Source organism: Protopterus annectens, chromosome 11.part0 (genome assembly GCF_019279795.1).
Source record: "Protopterus annectens isolate FY-2018-M chromosome 11.part0, PAN1.0, whole genome shotgun sequence".
Taxonomy (NCBI): Eukaryota; Metazoa; Chordata; order Ceratodontiformes; family Protopteridae; genus Protopterus; species Protopterus annectens.
Genome location: NC_056745.1, coordinates 284330781 through 284351399, shown reverse-complemented (window position 1 = coordinate 284351399; position 20619 = coordinate 284330781). Strand labels below are relative to the sequence as shown.

At 42.5% G+C, this 20619-nt stretch overlaps 1 protein-coding gene across 1 annotated transcript in view; it reads left to right on the top strand.

Moving 5' to 3' along the window:
• The window catches only part of UTP20 (UTP20 small subunit processome component), a gene marked incomplete in the record, with an annotated part of 2478305 nt that overhangs the window by 1961739 nt on the left and 495947 nt on the right, over positions 1 to 20619 (top strand). The window contains 1 exon segment of the mRNA XM_044087776.1: positions 16668 to 16960. Within this exon segment, the coding sequence (XP_043943711.1) occupies positions 16668 to 16960 (293 nt within the window).

Below are 20619 nucleotides of genomic sequence, written 5' to 3'. Positions count from 1 at the left end.
TGTGTTCCATCCAGACATTCCTCAGAACTGGTGTTAAGTAGAAAGGTAAGTAATTCCCCTGAGCTCTGCAATGCATTGCATTAATGGACACTTTCACTGTCTTTGACAATAATGATGTACAGATTAATCAGATTTCGTAAGCGGCCTTACTAATCAGATGTTCATCATTTGATTAGAAATTTTAATTTGTCTTAACCAGGTAAGTGAACAGGTCTTCAGACCGTTTTCAGCCATGATCTGGACTTCAAAGGCAGTAGTAATTAAATTTAAAATGTTGATGTGCATACTTTATAAGTTATCATCTGATGTTGTTAATCTTCTTTCCATTCATCACTGATTGGTCAGTTCTGAGCCCCTCGGAACCGTGTTGGCCTAATACCAAGCACGCGTACAATAAAAAACTCTGGAGCTAAGCTGCTACCCACAATGCCCTTCGTCCTGTTACGTCAGATCTTGTTTGCCATGTAGCCATATAGCCGCATTTCACCGAGCTCTCAAGCCAGGTGGTATTTTTTGATATTTTTGGATACATATCTCTTACCTAGTCACTTTCTAAAACTATCTCCTTTCTGCTTTACTCGTTTAGAATTATTTGTAACTTTCTCTTACCTAGCTCTACCCATTGGGTAATTCTTCTTACCATCGCTGGTATGCCCGCTCCTTAACCTTGTGGTATCTCTTGATACCATAGGTTGGTATCTTCCTTCCTCTATCTTTCCTGACTTTAGTAAACTTGTAGTGTGTTTATGGACATGTCTGAAAAAAAGGATCTTCGGGGTTTAAGCATTGCACCTCTTGCAATGGTAAACTTCCTAATAGCGACTCTCATGACAACTGCGTTTATTGCCTGGGGGTTCCTCATCTCTCTGTTCAACCCCCCTGTCAAATCTGTCAAAGTTTCAGTCAGCGGATGCTGAATGAACACAAGAACAAATTGATTTTGAAAGGCCACCTTGCTTCTCCTTTCTCAGAAGCCCTTTCTTTGTCAGAGGTCTCAACCCCTCCAATGAAGGACAAGAAATGTCCCCATGCTGATCCCTCTTCACCCGCTGGTGATAGAGGTAAGACGCCTAAACATAAGGCCCACAAAACTTCTTCGGAGCATAGACTTGCTACTTCGGCTCTGCCTACTGCTGTTCCAAGCTCTGCTCCAAATACTATTATGACTTAAGCCATCTTGGATACTACCAGATCTTTGATGTTGGCACCACCTTCGGCACCGACTCCAGCTATGGCACTGACCTCTGCTACTACTTTGGAAAAGATGACATTGACTCCGAGTTCCCCATCGGCACTGAGCCCTTTTCCTGCACCATTGATCCCTTTGCTTCCTGTCTCCAAATTAGAGACTATGGTGCCATTAGCTCAGATACCACGGACCTGATTCTCCCCCTCATTGGAGCCGTTCCTGGGTCAAATGTATAGCCCTTTTTTAGATCGACCTGACTCCCCTTCAGGAGTATCCACAAGGTCCACCAAGAGTCTATCCGAACTTGATGTGGTGTGCCTGTTGGATCAGCTGTTAATGTCCAGAGGGATACCAAATGTTCCAAAGACTCATCCCCCTCTGGGACTTGGGTTCAGCTCTCCTAGGACTACGTATTCTCCTTCTTTGGACCTGTCAGCTCCGAAGCCCATTACTCAGACGTCCTTTGTGGAACCCCGTTCCTCGGCGCCAACAGTGACTGTCACTGAGGCTTCAAGGCCATCCCTTTGGTTCTCGGTTCCAGTGGAACCGTCCTTTCCTCAGACTCATGGTTGGGGGGGGGGCGGAGTCCTCGGTCCATCCTCAGATCCAGGGATAATGCCTGCCCCAGTCCTGCTTGAGGCTCCATCTCTAGGAGTGGGTCAGGCAGAGTGGGTTATGACCCTGTTTCCAAGGTTGTCCTCCTTGGTTCCGGGCGCCCACTCCTGTTCGGGTGGGCCTGCTTTCCGGGTGATGGAGAGGGTGCTTGCTTCTGGAAGCGCTCCAACAAAACTTCATCCTGCTCCTTCTGAGCTACAGCTACTATGAGCCACCTCTCCAGGACACCGGGAGGAGAAGCCGCAGGAAACCCCAGCTCACTGTGCAGCGTGTTTGGCAGTACCCTCACTCTATTGAGGCCATTCCCCAGAGACCTGATAAGATTCTTTCTCCCCCTGAAAAGCATCCACACTGGTCTAAAGATTTGCCATTTGACACTATGGTGGTGGCGGCGGCCACCAAAAAGGATCTAGTGGAAGAAAGTCCTACTGTCCACCCACCCAACAGGGAGTCTCGGGCTGTGGACAGGTTGGGGAAACGACCTTTGCTGTTAGGTCCCTGAATTACTTGGCACACTTCACGAGGCTCCAAAGAGATCCGATTACCGAAATTTCTGGATCCCTCACGAGTCAAGTTTTTGACTAGGCACGAGACAAGTTTGCCTATCAACTTGCTGAATCTATTTCCAATTCGTCCATGAGGCTGCTCTCTCACACAGTCGAAGGGGTGGCCAGAGCTGCGGGTGCAGCCATCGTCATGAGGTGTCATGCCTGGATGCGCATTTGCGGCCTCGTGGACTCATTCCTATTTTTTGAATGCCCCTATTGAACCATCTTCCTTATTTGGTTCTAAAGTGAAGGAAACGCTAGCCAGGTGCGAGCAAGATGTAAAGACTCTGCCATTGGCCTACATTATTTCAAGCCTCAGAATTCCTTTTCCAGGAACCAGAGGATTGGGAAAATCTGGCACAATAAATCTCAAGGTCCTTTCCACAACAAACCTGGTGAGGATTCCCCCAGAGACAGGGGGTTTCAGTGGTGGAAGATGCCCCTTTAGGGGCAGAGGGGTGTCCCCGAAACCAAGACTCCAGAGATTCCTTCTCTGGTCGGTCTTATGAATGCTCCTGAAGCATTGCCCGATTGCTTTCCTCTGGAAGCAGTTGGGGCTTGTTTTTCTCTGCACCAAACTGCCTGGCCCTCTATTACAAATGATCGATGGGTGCAGAGAATAATCTCCATAGGCTACTACATCCATCTAACCTCCTATCTCAAACCTACAAAAAAACCTTCCCGATGTTCCACCCAATCAAAGGGAAGAAGCGGCTTCAGAGATAACAAAGCTGTGTCAAAAAAGAGTCATCCAACCAGCCAATGCAGATCCGGATTTTACTCTAGATTCTTTTTAGTGCCAAAAAAGACCGGGGACTGGAGACCCATCCTGGATCTCAGTCACTTAAACAAATCAGTTGTGCAAACCAAGATGTTCATCGTGTTTCACTGTTGCAGTCATTACTCTTGGGTTATCCTGCTGGCAGGCTACCCTCAGTCAGCCAGAATTCTAAAGTCTAGGTCCGGCGTCGGTTGCTGTCGCCTCTTCCCTGACGTCAGTGCGCCAGGGGTATAAAAGATGCAGCCGACGCCATTTTCTTCAGTCTTTCTTGCCGCGCGGTGCCCGGAGCAAAAGCAGTCCGCAAGTGCCAGTCGGCCGACTCCTGAGATTTTCAAATCTGAATTTCAGAACCGAAGTTTTCATTAAAGCCAAGTACCCAGTTTGGGAAACTTTTTTTCTTGCTCCAGACCGATGTCAGTAAAAGTTAACAATTGTATTTCTTGTGGGAAGCAAAGACCTCATAAGGATTTTCACTCTTGCTGTATTCCTTGCCTAGGCCCTGATCACAACGTTGCTAGCTGTCGGTTTTGTGCTAGATTTAACCAACGCACTATCAAGCGTCGATTCGATTTTGCATTTCATTACTTTGGCTGAAGATTTAATTATATAATGCCATCAGACCAGCCGAAAACCGGAGTTTACAAAAAACGCAAGGACAAGGAAAATAATAGGCTTCCGAGGTCCAAAATCGACAACGAAGCCTCTGCTAGGCCAGTCGCTGGTTTGCCGGTTCTCAGTGAGGCGCTTTCGCAGCCCCTGGCGCCCGCTACCTCAGAGTCACAGGCCGCTTTCGACTCCCACGTGGAGCCGACTGGGCCTCTGGAAACTCAAGGTATTGGACACTCGGAAATCATTCCCTCAGATGGGTCCGGAGCCGCTGAGCAAGCATCTGCTTCTGAGGGTGTCTTCAGACCTGCACAACTATATATTAAGAAATCTTCAGCTTCAAAGACAAAGACTAAAGCAGCTCTAAAGACAAAGAAACAAGTACAGCATTCTCCTTCTCAGACTTCCATGCCTAAAAAACAGATGCTCAAAATGGCCGAAGACCTAATTAGTTTGATCAGGGGCTGCCATCCTCCTCCTGATAAGAGGCCTAGGCAAGAGGCAGAGTATGATTCTTCTGATCAGGTTTCTATTTCCCCTGATTCCTCTTCTGAACAGGATTACTCCATGCTTCTCTATGAGGATTCTGATGCTGAAGAATCCATTCCTTCAGCCTCTCCTCCTGAGGATTATTCTTTTGGGGAAACCCTGCATACCATGAGGGAGCATTTCCACTGGGAGAGCCAAGATTATTCTGAATCTAAGAAAAGGCTCAGAGACTTTCTGCTACTTCCTCAGCACAGACCCCTTGCTATTCCACCTGTTCTGGACATTGTAGATGATGTATTTTCAGAGTCCTGTCCCCTGACTCTACCCCCTGCACCTGCTAAGCCAGACAGATACTACAGGGTCCCAGATTGTCATAAATTCCTATATAAAAACCCCGCTGCTGACCCAGAAACTATATCTCAGGGTCCCAAAGGGGTTAAAGCTTCCACTGCAAAAAAACCCTGTCCCCTCCGATAGGGATTCTAGGGCTCTAGACAGATGGGGGGAAAAAGTCTATATTTCTGCTACCCTGGCTCTAAGGGCTTTAAATTGTCAGTTTCATATGCTTAAATATCAGCAATATTTAATGTCACTGCTTAAACAGAAAATGTTGACAAATACTGAATGTTCAGAGAACAAGGAATTGCAGGATTTATTGCATGCAGCTGAACAAGTGGGAAAGCATACTTTGCAATGTGGTTATGATTCACTGGAGGCCTCTTGCAGGGCTGCTGTTACAGGTTCTGTCATTAGGAGGCATGCTTGGTTAAAGGAACAGAATCTGCCTGATCATGTTAAAGCAAAATTATTAGATGCACCATTACAGCACGATACTTTGTTTGGTACTAAAGCAGAAGAGGTGTTGAAAAAAATGGAGGATAAAGCAAAATCCATGCAGACAGTCAAGGATTTCTTACAGGTACAGCCACCCAGGTTTAGCAAGAACTGGCCCTCTACAAATTGGTCCTTTCCAGTGTCATACAGACCCCAAAGAGGCAGATACAGGCGTCCCAGAGGCAGATCTCAGCCCCAAGGCTCATACAGGCCTAAACAATGGGGTGCTCCTATCTCCAAAAGCGGAGAAGAGAAATCACAACCTTACAGGAAACAGTCCCAATAACTTTCCTCTACCATATCCAAGCACTTTTCTTTTGGCAGCCCCCTTAGGAGGAAAACTAGCACTTTTTTCATCAAATTGGCAAATGGTTACCCAAGACAAATGGGTCCTGAACATAGTGTCCCAAGGCTACAGGTTCCATTTTCACACCCTACCAAGGTCAAAAGGTATGCCAGACCTGCCACACAATCAATGGGCAGAGGCACAAAAACAAATTTCATTCAGCAAGTACCACAACAAGAGCAGGGGCAAGGATTTTACTCCAGACTCTTTCTAGTTCCCAGAAAGGACAAAACCTGGAGACCAATACTGGACCTGTCTATACTAAATACGTTTCTGGAAGTTCCGAAATTCAAGATGTTGACTCTACAGCAGCTACTGCCCATGCTGGCCAAGAAGGCTTGGCTCGTAACTTTGGACCTAAAAGAGGCATACCTGCATGTCCCAATCAGACAATCTTGCAGAAGATACCTCAGATTCATAGCTGGCTCAATGCATTACCAATTCTCTGCACTGCCCTTTGTCTTATCTACTGCACCCAGGGTCTTCACAAAATGCCTGGCACCAGTAATTGCATTTTGCAGACAAAAAGGAATTCAAATATATCCCTACTTGGACGACTGCCTAATTCAAGCAGAGAACAAAGACATTCTTCTGAAGCATCTGACGTTTGTAAAAAGATTACTAATTGGCCTAGGGTACACAGTAAACGAAAATAAATCAAAACTAGTGCCCTCTCAAGAGATAATATTCCTGGGTGCAAGCTTAAATACAACTGCCCAGATGGCTTATCTCACGCCAGACAAACAAAAGCAACTGACTACTTACTTCAAGAAATTGGCAACAAAAACCCTCTTATCTGCAAGGAAAATCCTGCAGGCCTTGGGTTTCATGGCATCTTGCATTCTACTAATTCCATATGCCAGATTGCATATGAGGAAACTACAATGGTATTTAAAAAGTGTTTGGACTCAGCATTGCCGCAGCCTGGAGACAGTAATTGCACCCATTCCCTGCCTGCAACAGGAGTTTCGATGGTGGACAGAAGCCTGTCACCACAACAAGGGTCTGCCATTCAGATTACCCACAGCCAGACCGACACTGACAACGGATGCATCAGATTATGCCTGGGGGGCCAATATGGCAGGAAAATGTATTCAGGGCACATGGCCTGCAAACCAGATGCATCTTCACATCAATCAAAAAGAGATGCTAGCTGTTCAAAATGCCTTGACAGCTTTCAAGGACCTGCTTCATCCAGGACAGTTACTGATAAAGACAGACAACACTACGGTCATGTGGTACATAAACAAGCAGGGAGGTACACATTCCTACCCCCTCTGCAGACAAGCAATGACCTTATGGGACACAGCATTGGCTTTTCAAGTTCATCTGCAAGCACAATTCCTGCTAGGAAAAACAAATACCCTGGCAGACGAACTAAGCAGAAACCTCATAGATCTCCACGAATGGAAACTGGATCCACAAGTCTTCAGCATGATAAGGAAATGGGGATGCCCAGACATAGATCTGTTTGCCTCCCCTCACAACTGCCAATTGCAGAGATTTTGCACAAGGATTTATCACAAGCAAGCATGGAAAGTGGATGCCCTATCCTTCTGCTGAAAAAATCTAACGGTATATGCTTTTCCCCCACTGCCTCTCCTTCCCAGGGTACTCCTAAAGGTCAGACAAGAGAAGGCAAAAATTATACTGATTGCACCAGACTGGCCACGCCAGCACTGGTACCCAATCCTAAAGAGCTTGGCTCAAGGTCCAGCATGGATATTGCCTCAAACTTCTCACTTACTGACCCAACAAAACAATCAAATCCTGCACAGCCAACTCAGGACCTTAAATCTGGCAGCATGGCGGATAATGTAGCCATTCAAAACACTCCTCTTTCAAAAGCTGTTATAGATGTTATCTTGGAGGCCAGGAGGCCCAGTACCAGAAAATCTTATGCAGAAAAATGGAAGAGATTCTGTGCTTGGAACCAGGAACAAGGCATACACACGTGTGTACCAAATATCCCTCAGATTTTACAATACCTAACTGAGATGCTGAACAAAGGCCTTTCTTTCTCATCAGTTAAGATTCATGCCTCTGCCATTTCAGCCCATTACAATACGGAACCACCTATCTTTTCTCATCCTTTAATAAGGCAGTACCTCAGAGGGGCCAAAAACATTAGACCTCCAAGGAGAGCACCAATTCCGGCCTGGGACCTCAGGTATGTTTTGGAAAAACTCACACTGCCTCCTTTCGAGCCAGCATCAACAGCAGATATAACATTCTTATCCTGAAAAACAGCTCTGCTCCTAGCAATAACCTCTGCAAGGCGAGTCTCGGAGTTACAAGCACTCATGGCTGTGGAACCTTTCATCATTTTTCATCCAGACAGGGCATCTCTGAGGACAAACCCTACATTTATGCCTAAGGTGGTGTCCAGTGTGGCCCTTAACCAAACCATTCACTTGCCTACCTTTTATCCTAATCCACAGAACAAGGGTGAGAAAATTCTACATTCTTTGGACATACACAGGCAGTTATGCTTCTACTTGGACAGAACTAAAGCTTTCAGAAAGACTGAGCAACCTTTAGTGTCATATGCTGCAGGATCACAAGGAAAGGCTATCTCAAAACAGACTATTTCTAAATGGATAGGCCATTGCATCCGTTTCTGCTATTTTCAACATGGCAAATCAGTGCCTAAGGGCATTAGGCTTCATTCCACCAGAGCATCAGCCTTCCTCAGAGGAGTACCAACCAAAGATATCTTAGGGGCTGCAACTTGGAGTTCAGTGCACACCTTCACAAAGCACTACCACTTACCTCTTTAAGTCCAGAGCAGGCTTTGCCACTGCAGTTCTGCAGGGCCTCATAGCCTGTCCTAACCCTATTTAGCCCAGCCACCCTTCCTCAGCTTTGGGATTCAACCCAAGAGCAATGACTGCAACAGTGAAACACGAGCATAGTACAGTTGTGTACCTACCATAAATGTAGATGTTCGAGTGTATTCACTGTTGCAGTCTAGGTTACCCACCCACCATCCCCCTTTTCTTTGCTGGGACTTATCTGCACTTCTCTATCCTATGCAACCTATTTGGTGTATTTGCTTGTAGATGAAGGAAATGTTATTTTTATGCATGCATTTTTATTGGCATATTTTTCAGCCTACCAGTTTGGGGGCACCTGACATCTGAAGCAAGAAAAACTGAAGAAAATGGCGTTGGCTGCATCTTTTATACCCCTGGCGCACTGACGTCAGGGAAGAGGCGACAGCAACTGACGCTGGACCTAGACTTTGGAATTCTGGCCGACTGAGGGTAGCCTGCCAGCAGGATAACCCAAGAGTAATGACTGCAACAGTGAATACACTCGAACATCTACATTTATGGTAGGTACACAACTGTACTTTCCACATGGTCACTATTCAATCCATTCTCCCTTTTTTAAGGGAGGATGTTTGGATGTGCTCGATAGACCTCTGGGATCCGTATTACCACATCAAAATGGACAAATGCTGCAGGAGTCTCCTCCAATCATTACCAATTCCGAGCCCTGCCATTCGGTCTCTCAACCGGCCCCCAGAGTGTTCACGAAATGTCTAGCAGTGGTGACAGCTCATCTGAGACTTCAAGGATTCCAGGTGTTTCCATATTTGGACGATTGGCTCCTCTCCGCCCCCACCAAGTGTCTTCTGACTATGGCCCTTCGATACACCCTTTCACTAGCAGAGTCCCTGGGAATCACTGTGCACTGGGAGAAATCCAACTTAAAACCTACCCAACAGCTGGAATTTATAGGGGCAGTTTTCGATATTCGATCCTGTCTGGTGTCTCTCCCAGCTCATAGGCTTCAGAGGTTAAGATTGCAAGTGCGTGTGATACAGTGTCAAAAGAAGGTGTCAGTAAGGGTAGTTCTTCAGGCTCTGGGGTCCCAGGCTGCAGCCATTCCAATAGTTCCTCTGGCATGGTTACACATGAGACTGTTACAATGACTCCTGTTTTCCTAGTGGTTTACAAATCTTCACCCCCTAAACTCGCAGGTGCTCATAACCAACTCTTGCAAGCAAGATCTCCTTTGGTGGATGAGGCCAGACACACAACTTTGGTATCACCCCTTTCAGCCCCCTCAACCCAATGCCACTGTGATCACGGGCACTTCCCTGATAGGTTGGGGGGGGGCATTTTCAGGGAAAGACAGTCCAAGGCACGTAGTCGAGCTTAATGGCCAACCTGCATATCAGTGTTCTGAAGTTGAGTGGTGCTGTTAGCATTGCAGGCATTACATCCATTTCTTCCCTCTGGAACGATTGTAATTCAGTCAGAGACAGTATGTCAGTAGTCTGGTACATCAGCAAACAAGGAGGAACCAAATCCTACCCACTGTATCAAGAGGCTATGAAAATTTGGCACTGGCCGATAGCTTCAGACCACTTTCTAATAGCAACGCACATCCCAGGGAGTTTCAACGTGATTGTGGACAGGTTGAGCAGATGCATTCTCCTTCCACATGAGTGGTCTCTCAATCCCAAAGTGACGGCAGAAATTTTCTGCCGATGGGGCCACCCCTGCTGCAACCTCTTCGCCTTCCTTCTGAACAACAAATGCAGCAGCTACTTTGCCCTCTTTCCCCCAGAGGGGGAGTCCCTGAGAGATGCACTTGACTCATGATTGGCCCATGGGGTCTTCTCTACGCCTACCCTCCAATTCCCTTGATAACCCCTATTCTTAAAGAAAGCTACTCGGTTGAGATGCAAGGTGATCCTCATTGCCCCATTCTGGCCTTGTCAAGTGTGGTTCTCCTTCCTCTGGCCTCATCTGTTACAGCCTCTATGGATCCTGGACACTCGTCCAGACTTGATTTCTCACCCCCCAAGGGTTGACTCACCCAAATCTGTACAGTCTAAAGCTGACTGCTTGGTTTCTCCACTTCATTTAGTTGCCAGGCAGGAAGCCCTTTCCTCACCTATTAGCGCTGTTATTCTAGCCCTCCCATAAACCATCCACCAGAAAACTTTATAGAGATAAATGGAAAAGGTTTCTCTATGGTCTAAAGAACAAATGATAGATACCTTCTCAGCTCTGGCCTCTGCCATCCTTCAATATCTGTCTGAGTTCTTTGAAAACTGAGCATCAGCCCCTACCATACAAGTCCATTTAGCAGCAATTTCCATAATGGTTTAGAGGGCACTCCGCTTATGTCCATTCACCTATGCAAAAGCTTTCTCAAAGGAGTGTTTCACAGCAGACCTCCAATTAGGCGTCCCTTAGAGACGTGGAATTTGTCCCTAGTACTGCAGCCACTGTCTCAACCCCCCTTTCAGCCTGCTGCAAAATGTGATCTCAAATTTCTCTCATGGAAATCTCTCTTTTTGGTAGCGGTCACTTCAACTAGACAGATCTCAGAATTACAGGCCTTGTGCATCAAGAGACCATACCTAATATTTCATAAAGACAATGTATCGTTACGTAGTAATCCATCTTTTCTCCCCAAAGTGGTTTCTGATTTTTCTGTGAACCAATCCATCGATCTCCCAGTGTTTTTCCCGAACTATTTGAATAAAGGAGAATACCGCCTACACTCCTTGGATGTGCAAAGGCAACTACGTTTTTACTTAGACAGGACAAAATCTCCGCAAGACAGGCCAACTTTTCATTTCTTTCTCTGGTCCAAGAATGAGGTATGCTGTTTCAAAAGTCACTTTATCCAAGTGGCTCAGAGATTGTATTTCTTTTTCATATTCATGTGCAAATGAGCCTAGACCTCACAATATCAAAGCACATTCAACTAGAGCTATAGCAACATCTGTAGCCTTTCACTCCAGAGGCTCTATGGACGACATTTGCGCAGCAGCCATTTGGGCTAAACCACACACTTTCATCAAACATTACAAATTGGATATGGTCTCCAGGGGAAGAGCGACCTTCGTCTCAATGGTGCTCGGGAATGTTCTTCCATAAGGGCCACTCAGGTAGCTTGGGATTCTATCCCATCAGTGATGAATGGAAAGAAGATTAACATCATCAGATAAAGAAGTTATGTCTTACCATAACATTCCATCTGTGTTGTTGATGATCTTCCATTCATCACACCCCACCCTCCGTCCCCCACCAAAGGCTCCTGGTGGATCTTTTGGGTCCTTGTTGTGTGTGTCGGGGTTTTTGCACAGAAATGGCCTCTGCTTTATTTCTATATGTCTTATGCAAACATCGACCTGAGGTAACAGGGTGAAGGGCATTGTAGGTAGCAGCTTAGCACGAAAGTTTTTGGTGTATGGTTGCTTGGTATTAGGCCGACACGGTTCTGAGGGGCTTGGAACCAACCCATCAGTGATGAATGGAAGAAGATAAACAATGGTTGGGAGGATGGCATAATGGTTATGGTGTTTACCTTGCAGACACAAGGTGCAGGATTTGAGTCTCACATGGAGTAATTGGCTAGGCTTAAAATGGCCCACAAGGGCAGTTAGCCTAGTACTAATCTATGAACCTATGAACACAGACGGAACATTGTGGTAAGACAACTTATTTTTCAGTGAACTCCCACACAACTGAGTTTTGTTTCTTGTACACTTCATACCCTACTTAACAAGACTGTTAACTGTTTGGTGAAGTTCTCTTTTGAGGCTCCTACTTCAGGAATATCTTCCTTTTGGTTCCAGACTACTGTCATTAACATTAGGCAGGGCTGCTCTCTTTCTCATTTATTTCCACTTGCTGAGTGAATTTGGCTTTAATGCTCAGTATTTTTCAGAAATATGTTTTTTTTTCCTCTGTTATCAACAGTTTTGTATACAATTTTTGATCAAAAGTGTCAAAATTATTTTGGTCATTATTTAGACTTACTATTGTGAGCACTTGGCAAGCAAAGCAAACTCAGTGTCATACATCAATTTGTGAGGTATGTTACCCACTTTACTACTCAAAAGCCCTCTTTAAAAAGGAGAAAGGTGCTTTAATACATTGCCTAATGATATTTTGAGGCATGAATTCATAGGGTTTTATTATTCTATTCTGTCACCAAACACTGCAAATCTGTAGTGCATTTGATTTTGTTATTCTTAACATTTCCATTCTCAAGTTTCAACAGGTGTTAAACATTCTACACACTTAACACACAGTGTCTCACATTTTGGTAAAGAAAGTCTGAAAGATATGCACAGGGTATGTCTTCATCCAGACCACCAGCCTAAGTCCTGCATTTTCTTCAAGGACTTTAATGGCATACCAATGTAATAGCGATGGTCACGGAACTCTGTCCAAGATGTTTAAAAGGGGGGGGGGGGCAGAAAGAAACAAAACAAAGTTTGTCTAACTTATCTTTTTTGACAAAGAGTATTATAATACTATCTCCTTTAATTAGGGAATTTGTGTGTGAGAAAGAAGATGCACCTTTCCCCTTACACTTGGAAGTATTAAGATACAGTTTGCCTTTGCAACAATAGCTTCAGTCTGCAGCTTTGAAGGCCTGTGACAGATTAGAAAATTGCAGTGTCTTTGTGTATAGATCAAAAGCCATTGATCATTCTGGCATTCTAAAAACCTCAAATGATCTAGGAGAAGGAATTATTTCCAAAAAGAGTTGATTTGGTCCCGTTTATCAGATGGACACACTATAACAAAAAAACAGGATCAGTTACATCTGAACCCTCAAGTTAAGACAGAGGTGCATCACAGGGTCCCATTTTTAGGTTTTGTTTTTTTAGTTATGAATGTGGCATCCCCACTCTGAGCTGGTAATCAAGGAGCCTGAATCCTCACCACTGGCACTGGAGAGGGACATTCACTTGGAACAAAAATGGATACACCCAGTATTTCCCGATGCAGCTGTCTGCACCAAACACAATTTCCTTTAAGAGCACACAGGGAACACACTCAGTCCAGTGTCTGGATTTCTCTGTCTCCCTCCAAGTGCCCAGTAAGGCTCCCCACTGGCACAGCTATAGAGTTGAGACCTCAGCCGAGTATCCAAGCCAAGTTCTCCAGCACCCTCTCTGTGAAAAACACAGACACACACACATCTGGGAAAGGCTGTCATAGATTTACTAGCTATGCCCCCTTCTGCCCAGACTGTAGGGTAGTTACACAGCCACTGTACACGACAAAGCCAGCAACTCTAAGGCTCTTGCAAAGCTACCCAGTTATACTGACGTTAAATTAATATTGATACAAATTGTAGTTTGACCAACAGCAAGGCTTTCAGGAGTGGTCAGAGCTGTCACCAAATAAAAATGAGTATTCTCAAACGTTGACTTATCCTCTAAAGGGCCACCCACAATGAAAAGTTTAAATATATTTAATAATAAATAATAAAAGATCATGAAAATATTAAATATCTGTTTACAATAAACACCAGAATTTCAATCACAGGAAATATTAAAATAACACAGACAAATAGATTCATACAGATAGAGAAAAACGGTACTTAACTAATCTCACTATATTTTCCTGACTGATCCAAAGAATTACTATTCCCTGGTCACTTAATAGAGCAAGCCAAAATGAAGTAGGTGAGGGGGTCTTTCCTTGTCAGTTTACAATATCAGACCGTCTTGAGACTTCAGTCTCACCTAGTATTAAAATATCATTTGTATTGATGAATTACAGAATGACATCACATACATCTGGTCATCTGACTTCTGGTTCCCATGCTACACCCCCTGGTTAGAAGCTGTCAGGAATGTACCACATATGTGTCAATATTACAAACACAGAGAGCCTTGCTAAGATCTGTTGCAGCTCCTGGAAGTCATAAAACTATTTCAAACCTCCACCCTTCCAGAGGAGCAATTAGTTCACCCAAAGACAATGCAGAAAGCTTCCTAGTGCAGACTTTTTGTCTCTGGCTGCATTGAAAACTGTAAGATGCAATCTTTCTGGCCTAAGCCAGGTAATTTAATTTCAAATTATTGTCAACGTTAGGTAGATTTAGATCATCCTCTTCTCTTCCAGTATTCTCTGTTAAAACATATACATTTAAACAATTACAATAATACATGTATATTTCTTTTTCTGTCCAGCAGGGAACACTGTTGGTATATGTTTAATACAAACAGCATTACAAATACATTTTTCAACACAAGCATCTGTACAAATCAGTTTGATATACAAATGACATATAATTCTTTACAAAATTCCAGCTAGTTGTGCTGCCATATGTTACACATACACTGCCCTACTTCTCCTATAGCTGGCAATACCTCACAATGTCACAATGAATATTAAAGGTAAATCTTTGAGGTCATCTCTGATATGTGCTGATGAAATCGCCAAGTATTCAAGGTTGGAAGTTGGCATAATGGTTTACCTCACAGTCACAAGGTACAGGGTGTGATTCTCCCATTTGACGGATAAATTGGGTAGGCTTAAAATGGTCCACAAGGGGCAGCTAGCATAGTACTAACTTATGAACCTATGAAACCCTAGAGTAAGCAATTCCTATATTGCAGAAATATTCTGATATGGTCCAAGTGTTGGTAGGATCCATCATTTAAAAAAAATAATGTCTGAAAAACCCAATCCATTGCATTTTTTTTGGTGATCCACTCAAATCAGATTTGAAATTTTCTGATGTAGTGCCAGTTAAATGGTTCTAAAACATTTCTTTACTAGGAATACTTGATCCGTGCTTAAAATGCAATCTGCACTTTGGTAAAGTATTGCATTTAAATAAGTCCTGGTTAATATATGTGCTGGACTACAGTCTCATTGTTTTTACTAGCCGTTGCGAAAAATATATAAAAAAATTTATTTGTATAATATTTTGCATTTTTTGTATTCTCCAGAATTTTTTGTATGCATTTATAGAATTGTTTGTCTGCAAAAGTTTTCTCCTAGCCTTTATCATGAGTGTATTGAACATATATATATATATATATATATATATATATATATATATATATATATGTTTGTGTGTGTGTGTGTGTATATTACACACACACACACACACACACGGACACATACACATAATGCATGTTGTGTTTGTGTGTGTATGTATGGAAATATATATATATATATATATATATATATATATATATATATATATATATATACACACATACACACACACACACACACACACACACACACACAATGCGTGTTGTTTGTGTGTGTGTGTGTATATATATATATATATATATATATATATATATATATATATATATGTATATGTGTGTGTGTGTGTGTATGGATTTCGCTGAAACGTTTAGCCGATGTGCACATTCGACTGTGTTTTCAACATTTTGAAGGTAAACTTGTGTGTGTGTGTGTGTATGTAAGCATGCGTGTGAGTATATGTACACATCTGTATGCACGCAAGTCTTATTTTAAGGGTTATGTATACTATTACTGGAAGTACTAGATAATCTCTTTTTTTCTTTTTTGTTTAAATGAAAAGTTCCATATTAGTTTAGGTACACATCAGCCAAGTCTGTTGTATTTAAATGCATTTCCTATGCTGAGAAATTGCTTAGAAGTATATCTCCCATACTAAGCGTATCCACCTTTAAAAGGGTTTGAAAAAATGAATAATAGTCAGCATCATTATTTTGTATGAGGTGTCTACACTTTGATAACACTCTTCAAGAGAAACCTTGACTAGTGGATGGGAAACAGAAAATTTACCCCGGCGATCACTGCAGTGGCTCTGCTGGACAGAGGCACAGGGAACTAATGATTGCTGGACAGAGGCACAGGGAACTAATCTAAGGGGGTGGCGAAAGCCAACACATTCTGGCTAGGCTTACATATGCCCTCGGTCAGATAGCCTGGTACTTACCTATGAACCTATGTGTGATGTGCTTGCTGTTTGTTTATTATTTTTTTGTTTTGTTGTGTTACTGTGTACTGATCGTAGTATTTCCAAAGATAAATAAAGTTTAAAGGTTTAGGTGGAAAATGGGGGGGAAGGGGTTGTGGATGAATGGATGGATGGATTTGAAAGGAAATTTACCTTACTTAAATTGTGTAAGTTATCTAGGTTGTTGTATCTTTTGGCTTTTCCCGGTAATTATATTAAAATACTCATTATATTAACTTTCAAAATTAAGCAGTTGTAATTGATATGAAAATCTGTGTGAAGCACAGTCTTCCTTTACATTTTTTTAATTAGTTTATTTTGAAGGAAGTGCTGTATAAGTCATTATGAAGTGAAGAAAGTTTCTACATATTCATACTGCCTTTGGAGTAGTACTTTGCCAAGTTATGTACGATAACTTTGCCTGCAGTACAGTAGCAGTTTTGTCACACTTTACTGCCTGTAGTAAGTGATGATGTGGCTTGCCTAAATGATATCTATACATTTTTTGATTGACAGATTTAACAGATGTGGACCAGGAAGCAGAAGATGAAGTGATGGAGGTTGATGACAGTGACACAGAGGATAACAAAGAAAAGGAAAATGGCCAGAATGATGCAGAGATGTCTTGTAGTGCAGAAGTTCAGATAGAGCCTGTGACAAATGGAGAAAGTTTACCTGTTGCTGCAGTACAAAAATCCATCTCTTCTCTACCAACTAACAAAGAGGAGTTGGAGATGCTGATTCTACACATCCAGCAGACCGTGACCAATAACATCTTACCGAAGTTGCACAAGAGTCTGAATGCTAAGGTATGTTATTGGAACAGATGAGATCTTGACAATAACAATACAGCTAAAGCTGCGTTGTTTTCCTAGAGCCTTGTGCCATGATTTTCATTTCTGCAGTATTTTATTGTAACATTTATGTGATGCATCTAAATTTGTGAAGGCGTGATCTTAATCAGTCATTCACGCAGTGTCTTTCAAGTGCTGCCTTCTCAGCCAGTTCATGTTGTTCATTGCCTTGCAAGCTGCACATCTGTATAATGAGCTTCTTGGGTTGCTGGTAGAGGCATTTGGCAAGTGGAGGAATTGTGTAATGTGTGCTTGTCTGTGGGAGGCAGCTTGTGTCTAAAGTCTTTGGAGACCTAGTGGAACACTTTCTTATGTTCTTTTCTTTATTTGGCTGCAGGTCTGTAATTGCATGTAGATCCTAGTGGCTTACTTTAAAAGGTGGCTATATTGCATATTGACAGGCTGTCATCTGTTACTGTAATAGATGGTTTCATTTAAAACAAGATTGCTGTCATTCAGACTGCACTATTTTTTTCAGCCATCCAGGTGTATTGTTTCTATAGTTTCTCTTTTTCCAAGCAGTAGCCTACATGGGTAAGAGTTTCTCTCTTGTAGAAGTCAGGATGATATAGTGTAAAGGAAATAGCAAACTGTGCATAATAGAGTCATAGGTAGGTACTAGGCTATCGGACCAAGAGCCTAAGTAAGCCTAGCCAACAAGGTTCCCTGGCTTACGCCACCCAAGAAAGTTATTTTCCTGTGCCCCTGTTGAGCAGAGCCACAGAAGTGGTCCAGGCAAAACAGTAAATTAAACATGCACAGATTGCTTTGATAGGTCTTTATGTCAGTAGTATTATGAAATGTCACAACAGATATTGCATAACACCTTGGTTGTGTGGCTGACATTTCTGAAGGTGTCCATCTTAAGGGTCATCGGATGTATCTTCATAATACATGACAGTTAGGCTAATGGTTTAGGTACACTTATTGGTGGCTCCCTGCTTCAAAAAACAAGACAGTGGGTTATTTACCTTTATAGCCAATTCTCTCAATTATTTCTTATCATGGGAGGTACAGATTTATTTTGTTTTGTTGTTTTGTGTTTGCTAAGTGGGAAAGAGTCTGATCCTGTTGAGTCATTTTCATCCTTAGCCTGGAAGTATAAAATGAGGAAAAAACAAGAGAATATACATACATACTTATAGTGTAAGTAAATGTAACATAAATTGCAAAACTGGTTATACAGGACAATTCAGTCTAATAAATTAAAAGTATGAACTAGATTGTAATATGCATCAGTGACATGCAGTCCCTTATGAAAGTAGACAGAAAGAAAACCAGTCAAAGATAGTTATTTCCATTTTGATTTAGGAAGTATTGTTTGTATTTGTTGCAATGGGTGATGACCAGAACTGAATTGAAAGGGCATTGAATTAATGGGAGGGGGTCAATCTAGGGTGGCTTCTTGTCATAATGGTATTTACACGTGGCAGTATGTCAGAAGTACTTTCTAAGGCCTTTCCTGAAAGAGGTGTAAGAATGACTGTTTTTAATGGATCTTAGAAGGGATTCCCAAAAGATGGAGACAAATATGAAGAAGCTGTGATCTCTGATTGCTGGTTGTTTTTTCGTGTTTCTAGAGAGAGAGTTTTTATATTATGAGAGTAGAAGTTTCAGTTCTCTTGTCTTATTGCGAGTGAACTAGTGGAATGGTTGATTGCCTCATCTTTTAATAAGGTGGTGGTGCTGCGGTAGCGTTGTTGCCTCACAGTTAGATGTTGCCCGTTCGATTCTCAGTTAGAGCGTCTTCTGTGTGGTGACATGCGTGAACGGGCGTTCCTTCGTTGAAGGTTGTGCGTTAGGCCTGGCAAGCCAGCATGTAGAACTCTAATGCCAATCATTAGCGGACCGGAGTTCCGCTGTGGCAACCCCTAACCAGGAAAAGCCGAAAGACACAAACAAATATTAGTGGGAGCCTAGAAGTAGGTCTTTTCATTATTTTATTGGTAGCCATTCGGCTTTCTTTGGTATGGGGCAGTGGTGCTATTCTCTGAAAGAATGGAGATTTCTTTTGTTGTTGTCTGAAGAGTTTTGATTTTTTTTTGGGGGGGGGGGGTATGACAGCAATTAGAGGAAGACCATATTCTACCTGGGCTAGGAGTATTTATCTTCTATTTTCTGCTGTACTTTCAGGTTGTATGGTTATTGTCCCACATAACCTATTTTTGCAGTTTGTTAAAGTTACTCATGCTACAAATATTAATCTATAAGCTCCTTACATTACTTTGTTTTTTTTTTGTTGCTCTGTTCATTTTAGTGTAGTACTGGAAAATTTAGATGGGTAATGTTCCAGTTCCAGTGGGAAGGCATAGGCTATGTGTTTGCCATCTGCCAGGAATTCTGGTGAGGTTTTGAGACATACTGAATAGCATGACTTTTTTTTTGGTGGGGGGGGTTGTAATAGGAGTTGATATGCAGTGAGCCACAAGTTAAGGTAATTTGTGTCTTGAGTGCTCAGACCTACATATGACTATGTTATCTGCATGCAGTAGCATCTACATGTAATTGTAGTTCTTTTGGCAGAGCAGGTTGGTTGAGACAGAGGTTGTTGATGAATATGGAATGAAGTACAATTGACAGTATTGACCATTGCATGGCCTCTCTTAAAACTGGGGCGGAGTGACATAGGGAGGATCCATTCTTAACTTGAAAGAGTCTCACAGAATGAAAATTGGTGAACTTGGCCAATAGTTGTTTCATTAATTCCTGTTGCTAGGAGGGCCTATATTGTGGTTTACTAGGCCAAAGTAAGGTCAGCAAACACTGCTACAGTTCAAATACCTTTATTCATATTCAGTAGGATATGTTTGAGTGTTCTGATTGCAGTGGTACTTTTCTGTCATAATCCACACTGGTGTGAGGAGAGAAGATACTACTGCTGTACATGAGAAGAGTGCTGGTTGAATATTTATTTTTCTAGAATTTTTCCCGGTGTGGTTGGATTGGTATTTGCCTTAATTCAGAAGACTGCATTAGGGGAGGCTAGTTTAGGAAGAGATTTGACAATTTCCACATTGTTGACATGAAGTTTTGTATGATGACTAGGGTACAGATGTGGTAGAGAGGGTTAATTAAGTGTTCTTTACAAAAAAATACATTTTCTAAGACTGAAGGTTCTCCTGACCTGTCAGGCCGTCATCTTTCAAGTGTTCCTATTTTTGAAAGTAGTGGAGGGGACCTTCCCTGGAGGGAATCAAGGTTGAGCAGTTGGAAGTTTAACTGGGTAGAGTTGTATGGGAAGATTGGACAGTATACTTGTGGGAGACTGGTAAATTTTTCAAAAGGTCTTCACAAAATAAATTATCATTTTTGGAGGGAGACTGGGTTAGAGGACATAACACTGGCCTTGCATTGTCAGCTGGTTACATTTATCTTTTTTGCAAAAATATTTCGAGTGGGATGTTCCGATTACTGTGATCTCACAGAGAGGGCTTTTTGTCAGTTTACAGCTTTTTTTGGCTAAATTTCATAGAAGAATGAATCTGTCTAGGTCTTTAGGTAATGTAAATAGTTTACAATGGGACCAAGATTCATCTATTAGCTTTACGAATGCTTTGAGTTCTGGGATGATCAGCTGTTAGTCTGTTGTTTTAGCAGCCTTTTTCAAAGGGGAA